The sequence below is a fragment of the Clinocottus analis genome, unplaced genomic scaffold, assembly GCF_023055335.1.
Source record: "Clinocottus analis isolate CAN_PGR_092001 unplaced genomic scaffold, fCliAna1.0.p SCAF_17, whole genome shotgun sequence".
NCBI lineage: Eukaryota > Metazoa > Chordata > Actinopteri > Perciformes > Cottidae > Clinocottus > Clinocottus analis.
The window spans coordinates 9,188,683-9,198,445 of record NW_027175898.1 but is presented as its reverse complement, the minus strand read 5'-3'; the positions used below and the strand labels follow the sequence as shown (position 1 = coordinate 9,198,445).

The 9,763-nt window shown below is 40.9% G+C and overlaps 1 protein-coding gene across 1 annotated transcript in view; it reads right to left on the bottom strand.

Annotated features, from left to right (window-relative positions):
* Positions 1 to 62: 62 nt before the first annotated feature.
* myo6b (myosin VIb) overlaps positions 63 to 9,763 on the bottom strand; it is a 32,854-nt gene continuing 23,153 nt past the window's right edge. The window contains exons 28-32 of the mRNA XM_068580073.1: positions 7,110 to 7,270; positions 4,125 to 4,228; positions 2,945 to 3,079; positions 1,823 to 2,041; positions 63 to 1,180 (exon numbers count right to left, since the gene is read on the bottom strand). Of these exons, the coding sequence (XP_068436174.1) occupies positions 981 to 1,180; positions 1,823 to 2,041; positions 2,945 to 3,079; positions 4,125 to 4,228; positions 7,110 to 7,270 (819 nt within the window). The 3' untranslated portion in view covers positions 63 to 980. The remainder of the gene's footprint in view (positions 1,181 to 1,822; positions 2,042 to 2,944; positions 3,080 to 4,124; positions 4,229 to 7,109; positions 7,271 to 9,763) is intronic.

Here is a 9,763-nt window from a genome sequence, read left to right as displayed (position 1 = left end):
ACTGAACCAAGCGTCAAGTAATCAGTTTAATATAATGATATTTGAATAAACACACACACACACACACACACACACGCACACGCACGCACACAGACACACGCACAAATTACTATATTATCTGTAAAATAACCCCAAAACAACAGAACTGCAAATATGACAACTAACTTCTACATTTCCCCTCGTGCGTAACAAATGAACAACAATACAAAAAAGATTCCCTTCACAAGGATTTTATCAGTTTTATACACAGCAGGAAAAATAATAAATGGATAACAGGACAAAACTTGTAAGATGGTAGTAAATCCAGGACTTCTTGAAATTAATTAACATTTCTTAAAACACATTTGTTATGACTATAGGGACTATTTTGTGTGCAGTCATAAAAAAGTTATGCAAAGTTATCCCTCACATGATTGTTTTGTTTTTTCATGAGTCAAACTTTGCTGTAGATGAAGGACTGAAATCTAATAACTTCAAATACAGAATAACAGTAATTAAAGCCTTAATATCCAGAAGACAATAGAGGATGACACCATTAAATCCACACATTTCCTCAAAAATCTAATCTAATCTAATTTATTGTCCCTATCACAGACCATTTAGGTTTCCGGTTAATATCTAGATAAGTTAATTAAGACTTCCTGGGTGTAGTGCAGCAATAATACAATGTAAGGCCTCAAAGCGGGATTTCCCATTCAAGCAGAGATTGCGAAGGAGACAGAAATGCTAACATTAGACCAGTAAGGTGTTGCACCGCAAAATAAAATATATAAAAAGTGAAAACATAGAACATACATATATATTTAAAAAGGAGATGAAACACTGAGTGCCTACAGTAAGATTGTATCAGGTGCATCTTTCTCTGTGGTTACTTCTCTTCATCCCACAGAACGCATGTACACCGCGCTGCCCTTGAATGTGCATCTTTGTGTTTGTAGGTGTATCAGTGTCATTGTTTCAGGACACTTGCTCGCTGTGCTTCACTTGAGGAGACTCTGAAGCATGGCGGTGGCGTATGTGGGCCGGGCCTGCTTGTTCTCAATGGCTTTCTTGAGGTACTGAATTCCATCGCAGCGTTCCCAGATTTCTTCAAACTGCCTGGGCAGGATCTCGGCGCCCCTCTTCCTGGTCAGACCAGTCTCCTCCAGGCTCAGTTCACACATCTCCATGTCGTCTTTCCCTGAGTGGTGAACAAGAAGGACAGAGGTTTACAGAAAAGTATCTTTAGTGAGTTATCCATTTACTGTACATTTACTTACCTGTGTATAAAGCATACCAAGTACAGGTCAAGTATTAAAACAGTATTTGATTGACATAATCACAAACTTTGGATTTTGCTGCTTTGATTAAAAAATGAATTGATAGCATTGAATATTGCAATGTAACATTAATTGGAAATTCTTAATTTGACTCTTTTCTGACATTGTATAGACTAAAGCAGCATTGCCCAAGGATTGGAACCAGTCAAATGATTAATAAAGACATACAGAAGTATGTGTGATGTAAATTTTCCTTGTCGAACACGAGATACTTTTATGATTCAGTTCCTCATACATCCTTCAAATTCATCCGAAAAGGAAAACACCTAACTCTTGTCCAAACTCAACTGATCTCCATGACCTGAGGTGAGGTCACAGATAAAGATTGCTTCCTTTGAATTGCTCTCAAGCCCAAAAAGTCAAGAATCACTGGACGAAAAGGTGAACTGAAAAATTTAAGTAAAACATAAAAAAAAAAAAAAAAAAAGTTGCAATGAATTAGCAAGATTTTCAAAAGATGCTCTCTGTTCTGATATTACAAAAAGCAAAAGCTGCCGACTCACCTGCAACCAACACAATAGGTCGTTTGTCTGGGTGAAGCTCCATCTGTCTGGCTATCCAGGGCCCATCGAAGTGGGCGTACCACCAGCCCTTCTTTTTATTCTGCGGGTCTTTGTACTGGTCTGCCGGTCGGATGAAAGGAATGCGGAAATATCGCTGCTGGCGATTCATGGCCACTTCCTGATGCTGAGCCGTCATCGGTGGAGCTGGGTTTTGTTCAGCTGCAGTGGGATTGTGAACATTAAGATATTATTCTAGATTGTTGTTTACCTCCAGAGTACACAACAAAGCAGCTGCCACTGGGTCTTGAATAACCATATAACAGCCACACAGAACAGGCTGAGTGGGACAGAAAACTAAGTATAATGCTTTCAAAATATACAAGAACAAATGAGACCCAAGAAATGACCAAATACTGCAGACATCACATGGAGAAGTCAGGTAAAGCAGCTTTTAGCCTCTTATGAAATGACCTCGATAAGAGCCCCGCTACATCAGCAGAGGCCAAGGAGCATCCAAGTATAAGGAAACTGAAGCACAGCTTTCAGGAGCTATCATATCAAAAGAAAAAGGCAAGTAAATGTAGTGAAAGTCAAAGCAAAAAGTGAATCTCATATCCCCATTCTCCCATCAAATTGAAGACTTGTTTTTAAGACAAAGCAGAGGTAATCTTTGAAGCAACGAAATAACATTGTGTGTGTTTGCGGCACAGGACATGCTTGGTTGAGTTGAGAATGAAATGAGCAAAGCAGTGAGCTGTCATTCCACCAGCGCCTGAGTCCGACAAGGCATGGCTGGCAGTTACTTGCTAATTAGAACAAATATTTCTGACAGAGCCAGACAGAAGGCAGCTGCACTTTCAGGCCTCGGCGTCTCGTCGGCTAATTGAATGTTAGGAAACGCGGGCAGGTTATTTGTGTGCAGGTCATTATTTCCTGCCACTGTCAGTGAGAGAAAATTAACACGTGTCAACTGTAGCTTAATGTTTCTGAGGTGAGGTGTGCATGGTATGCCTATGTGCTTTGTTGGTGAATACATAGATGTTTGCTCATATCCACAGGTGATGAAATAATAAAGGTAATTTAGAGCAAAAGAATGATGGCGGGAATACTCTCTCCACGTACCGTAGTCAGTGACAGATTTAGGAGCCCTCTGATCACTCCCGTCATCGGTACGTTTCTTGTTCTTGGACTTCCATGCGTGATAGACCTTCAGACGGCGGTGGAACTCCTCTCTGCAGGCCGCCAGCAGCTCAATGTCTGTCCACACAACACGACAACATCGAGTGCTCAAATCCATGTAACGAGCAAAGACTGATGGAACTTTCAGTCTTTATGCTAAGCTAAACTAGCCACCTGCTGGCTGTTGCTTTGTATTAAATGGATTTCTGGGAAGAGATGTTGAATTTATTGAATGTATTTTTTAGATACTTTGAGCACTGCTATATGTATAGCACCATATAGTCCTATTATATCAAAGAGAGGGAAGACATGCGGCCGATATCTCCAACAGTCGGCAACTCGCACCAAAACAATCTAGATGGATAAATAGCACAGGTAGGTGAAGTGTCCTTTTAAGCTCAAAATATAACACAGTATAATAAAGCATTTAGGGGTTCGTTATGCGTGTTCTTCTGTATGAAGCAATAGAAATAAACCATTTGCTGCATACAGTTCTGTTAGTGAACATGAGGCTAAAATCAGTTGGACTTCAAAGAGCTTTTTGGTATCAGCACCAGTACCACCAATGCAAATGGGTTCCACAAATTAGCCAGATGTCCTTGGAATCCCACAGGGGATATCCGAGTCCCTAACACAGATCAGAGTACTGCATACAGTGGCAATTATAAAGGCATCGACAAGTGTAAAGGCAGAAAGGCATCTGCTTTCCATGCTGACTAAGGAGAGGGTTGGCTGGGAATGACTAGGAAGGGGAGTAATGGTGATAATTTTCTCTCTCTACCAATCAAACGCATGCTGATGAGTTGTAGCAGCTGTGGGAACATCCTCACATTGGCCTTTTGATTTTATGCAAGACATCTTGTATCCACACTCGAGTCTGTACAGCTGCAGCATCAGCTTTTTAACACTTTAGCTGTTCAATAAATTACGGGGAGTGAAATAACACAGAGTGCAGATGAAAATGTTTTTGGGTACCAAAACATGAGCTACTGCTGAATTATTTAATATGGGGGCTGAGAACTGTAAATACATTTGGGAAAGTAGTTATATTATGCATATTATGCACACACTCTGTTGAGTTGATAAAGGCGACATCATGCTGAACTCGTTTGGGATTTCTCACCACAGGACGTATTGATGACATCTCGCAGCTCAGCATACTTCCACTTGCTGAGGTCGTACTTTTTCACACCAGCAGCAGCTTTAGTCGCCTGCACTTGAGGACCCCTGTAAGCAAGGAACAGATGAACGTGGGCGGGTGTGAGAGACAGAAAAAAGAAAAAGGTGAGTGTGAAGACAAGGTGGGAGTAAGCAAGATTAGAAGGTTGGGGGTTGCTTATTCATCAACGCTGCATATAATTCATAAGTTTTACAATCGGGGAGGTGTGAATTTCTAAAAGACCAGGAGGAACACAGCACGAAGAGCAACATTTTATGTGTAATTATACTGGATCTAATCATTGATTAAGTTCATCTCCCTTAGAGAGCAATGAAAGCGGATGCCTCACTTTCTTTAAGAGCTCCTCATTGTTTTAGCTGATTAAATTCACATTAGGGGTTGGTCGAAGAGTATGCTTCAACTCCACTTAAAATGATGCAAAGTTCTTCTCATCTAACCACTTGCCAGATGCCAGCTTACATTTGTGGCATTGTAAGTGTTTTTTTCCAGGCTTATTTTAACAGGAATGAGAGATGACTGACAAATTAAGGTGAAATGGTTCAGTGTTGTATTATATGAATCAAACTGGTGCTGCAGAGTTTCAGCAACTTCAATGACGGCTGCATGAAGTCTGAGCTCATGTCAGCTGTGTCTCCAGCTTCCCTGCTGAGTTGAGGCTGCTAATTCAATCATGCGCAGGATTAACCTCCTCTATTTACAGTCGACATAGCGGCTCACGTCTCAGAGAAGAGGATTTACTGATCAACAAATCATCAGGTAGATTACAATTACCATTTATAATTCATACTGACTCGAAAGATGATTCAGGATCACCGTGGGTCTGGCTGAGACACGTGCTAGTGTGTGATGGGGATGAACCAGAGCTGAAGGCTTAAGTGGAGGTGAAGCGGTGACAAGGGCTTTGCTTTTGGCAGTAGGCAAACAGGAAATAGATGGATGTCGAAGGAGGGAGCTGGTCCAGCAATGCTTGCCAGTGTTCTACTACACGCACGCTTTGATGCATTTAAGATCAGTGGTGTGCACGTGTCACAGGAAACATGACCGTAGGAGCTTCGTTTCTGCAACAGATCTCCATTTGGTTTCCAGAGGTCAGGTGACTCAAAGGGTTAGTAGCAGACATGCAACGAGGCCCCATGGATGCCTGAGCCAACCCTGACAAGATTACAGCCTATAGGATCAAATGTAATTGTGTGCTCTCCGGAGCAGCAGATCAGGCCTTGAGAGAACTTCTCCTGGCTTCATGGAAATTCAATCACACTCCTCACTCAGGACGAAGTGCCCAATAGCTAAACTATTGTGTGTTTCTGTTATTCAGGGTATAGTGGACGGGCGAGTGTGAAAGGTACATTAAAGAGTAAGTACACAATTAATATTTGTTGAAGCCATAAACTACATTATATAAGAATTGGAACAGTTGTCTTAATCAAAGCCACTGATACCATTATTACCATGTGAGTGAGATGTTTAGTGACCTTGGAGTAGCGGTCCTTTATTTTTTAGTACTTGCTGTCATTTCCCTGTTCCCAATTCATTTTAGCTGAATGTCACGATTCCCCTGAGTTGATTGGAGGGTTATTTAGATCACTTGTTGGGCAGTGTGGGGAATGGCTCCTCATTTGGAATTGAGTGCAGCTTGAGGCCTTTCACCTCTTGACCAATCAGGGTGTGGCGAGACCCTTTCTGTAGGGCTTCAGAGAGTTGGGAAATTGCGCACTCAGGGTTTTGATCCTCATTTTAGCATATTCAGCCAGAGGCTCTGGTCTTTTAGCCCTTTTAAAACTTCTTGGCTGTCCTAACCTTTTCTGATTGAGGGTTGGCATTTTGATCCTTAATGCAAATCTAATTTCAGCATATACTGTCAACTAGAAACACTGGTCTTTAAGCCATTTTGTGACTTCTTTGCTTCTCTTAACTTCTCTGATTGAGGGTGTTTTTGTGTTAGCGGGAGTGAATATTAAAGAACATCTTTCCACTTGGTTACCTGCATCAGGGCAGACCTTAGTGCTAAATGTGCTAGAGTTCGTTCCCACAGGCTTTTTTTAGAATTGTTTATTGGGTTATTTTCATTTTTTTATTTCTTGTTTTCCTATAAATGAGAATGCATTTTTTTCCATTCTTATTAACAAAGTATTTTTCTTTGTGAAGACAAGTAAATATATCTGAACCACGTAGTTGGGAACTGATGGAAGATTCTTTCAGATCAGCTAAAATCCAGGAAATTAGCACATCCACAGAGCATACAATAAAAGTTATTGTGTGATTCTTAGACTACATAAAAACTACACATGGATCGGTGAAGAAGACAGCCAAGCGCATGAGCTAGTTCTGTGCACCAGCACTGCAAAGGACACAGACAATCTGTATCGACTGCAGACTCCTGCACAGCCAATTAAGATCAGTGAAACAAAGACATCACATACTGCACATTCTGATCCAGCTCTCATTTCTCATTTGGTGTGCCACCGTCATCTTTGACTCAGCAATTATCACTCATAATCATCCTCTAAATTGCACGTTATGATTTATGCCACATAAAATCACACATGCAAGGATGTTAAAATTAAAGGATCTTAATTTGGCTTTGCGTTGCTGGTGTAATCCTGAGGAACTGAGACGTATAACTACGGCAGAGGATAAGACAGACAGCGAGGGAGTGAGTGATTATTGTTTGGGTGAGGTAAACTTGGACTTGGGCAGCTACAGAAACCCGTGTCGATATCTTACATGGCTCTGGCTGAGGATGAAGAGATAGGAAGATCTGAAAAAGACTCGTCACTGGGAGAGAACACAGCAACAGGAAACAATGCAGTTACACATGCATGCTGTGGTTTAAAAGGACATTTTGTTGAACTTGGAAGTTATTGGTCACACTGTTTGTTGACTGTGTATATTCAATGTACTTGTCAATTGCCTTCACATAAACAATACCTGCGCAGGCTTGCGTCCATCTGGCTCTCCTCAGTGATGAGCTCGGCCTCACTCTGAGCGATTCTCATGGCTAGCTCTCTGTCTCTTCTCTCTTGCTCCACTACGGTGGTGCGCTGGACCTGCTCCTCACGCTCCAGAGCCAACTCAATCTCCAACTCCGCCTGTAAAGACACACACAAACAGACTTTCAGTGTGACTTTACAAAATCTACATTAATCTAGATGTGTCTAAATACTGATGCCGCGCTGTGGGGCAGACCCTTTCATAACAATCAGAGCTCTGTGAGCCCAAGCCTGCTTAGACATATTTATTCAGGTTGTGGAGCTGCTCATAAAGCTTTACCGGTCATTAGTCTAATACAACATAGCATAGATCAGACAAACAATCAACAACAATCAGTTGGACATTTTCTCACAAGTTTTGACCCAGATTCAAACTTCAGGTTTGTATTTAAAATAAATAGATATTTAATGGAAAACACTTTACTATACAGCCAATAGGTATCTAGAGGGCATACTTATAAAAAATCAATAGATGTGTATGTAAAATATATTCATATTCTAATAGAAAGCCACTAATGAAGTCCACAATGGATACTTCTCTCAGAGGAGCTTTAAATATAAATGCCTCTCCATTTAATAATATATTATTCATACTGTAGAATGGTCCAATCAGCAGCTGTGACACATGGTCTGGGTAAAGAATGAGAACAAAAACTACGAATCGTGATAACCTCAGAATTAAAGTTTAGCTGCTTTATAGCTAATGTTAGCAAGTTGTATGGACACCTTGCATTCAGTGAAAAACATTTATTACACAGATTTTATGCTGAACTCCAAAATCTCCATTGGCACTCTCTGAGTAAATTTGACTGTGTCTTCCACTAAAGTCGAATAAAAATCCTTATTTGCAGAAGGCATGTGAGATGCATTGCACTAATTCACTCACATTTCATAAGAGGATCACGGGGAAAACCCCCCCACATAAAACAACTCCAGAAGTTCACAAATATTATTTCCACTACTTTAATCAATTGGGATATTATATTGGAAGCCTTCTACTGAGCGAGGTTCCCCTTTAAGAAAAAAAAGTTAAAGACTGGATGGTGTGCGATAAATAAGGTTAGCTTGAAAGACATCAAGGAATAAAGTTTGAAGCGAAGACTAACCTTTGACACAGCAGAAAATAGCAGAGAACACAGAATAAAATGACATCAAAGTCACCGCAGACACCCTGAGAACATTTAGTGCTGCAGCTTTGAGCCAGAGAGCAGTGGATAAACACACTTTGCAGAGAGTCTCTTGAGACATGTAGCTTATGGCAGCTTGGTGTCAACTGTCTCACCACTAGAAAGAAAAGAAATGACAGCATGCAAATGTCCAACTGGCCTCGGGGGGAATATAACGTGCGTTAAATATACAGACGGTGCGATGTAGTGTAACAGATGGATGAATGCATGGTTTGGAAGTGTGGGACTTAATGGCAAAACTGTGGAAGAACAGGTGTGTGTGTGTGTGTGTGTGTGTGTGTGTGTGTGTGTGTGTGTGTGTGTGTGTGTGTGCGTGTGTGTATGAGTGCGTGCGTGCCTGTAATGATAAGACCAAAGAAGAAAAGAAACGAAATAGCAATTCCACAAAAAATAGTGACAAATTAGAAGAGAGTGAGCGAAACAGACAGCGATGGAGAGAGGTGACAACGGTAGCTTAGTGAGGAGAAACTCGGCAGGAAGTGGAATCATCAATCAAGCCCCCGTGGGCAACTCACTGAGAGCCTGACCAATGTCATGACCCAGCTGTTTCCACGGGAGACGCAGCAGGCAGAGTCTGCCACTGAGACCCATGACGGTGGTTGTGTGAGATTCTTCATTAACTGTATACAACATTCTTGTCAGCCGTGGGAGTCATTTAAATTCCCAGTAGAAAATGAACCCCGTGAGAGGAAATTCAATTTGCTTTGAAGTTAAGTAAGTGGTATGCTGTTACAAGGACTGGTGAAAACATTCAAATTATTATAGAAAACTTACAGTCCATGTTTACGTCCTTGTGAAGTCTCATATGGTGGCGCTTCGTTTGACGCCCAAACAGTTATCACTGTGGCTGGTATTGTTTTCACCTTGTGAGTCTGTGTGTGTCATCATGGCAAAATGTGAGACAAACTGCCAAAGCAGTGCTCTGCCAGGCTGTTACATTTCTGTCACAAAACCTCCCAGGTGTGTTGATCAAAAATGGGGTTGGTAATACAGTACTGTCGAAAGAGAGCGGCGGGAGCCAGTGAATACTTGGCATTTTTCATTAATTATAAAAAAATATTTTTTTTATCCATGAATTCAGCTGTTAATTTAGCTCTATTGCTGTTATGAAAACTATTATGAAAACTATCACAGACAATGTGAATTAATACATTGATTTAGCTCAGCTAAAATGATTTCCTGTGGTAGAACCAGTATAACGATCATCTTATTTAACTTTTTTTTTAAAACTTGGAAATAGGGGGGACAATCATAATAACTCAGTGACAGAATTCCTTTTTTCATGAACAATAGTGCACATTATATTGTAGAAACTGATTCAATGAAGGCCCAGCTCAGTCTGGGATTAGGATTAAGTCTAGGAAACATCTTGCTTAAATGTGATTATAATGGCAGTCGCTGCAGG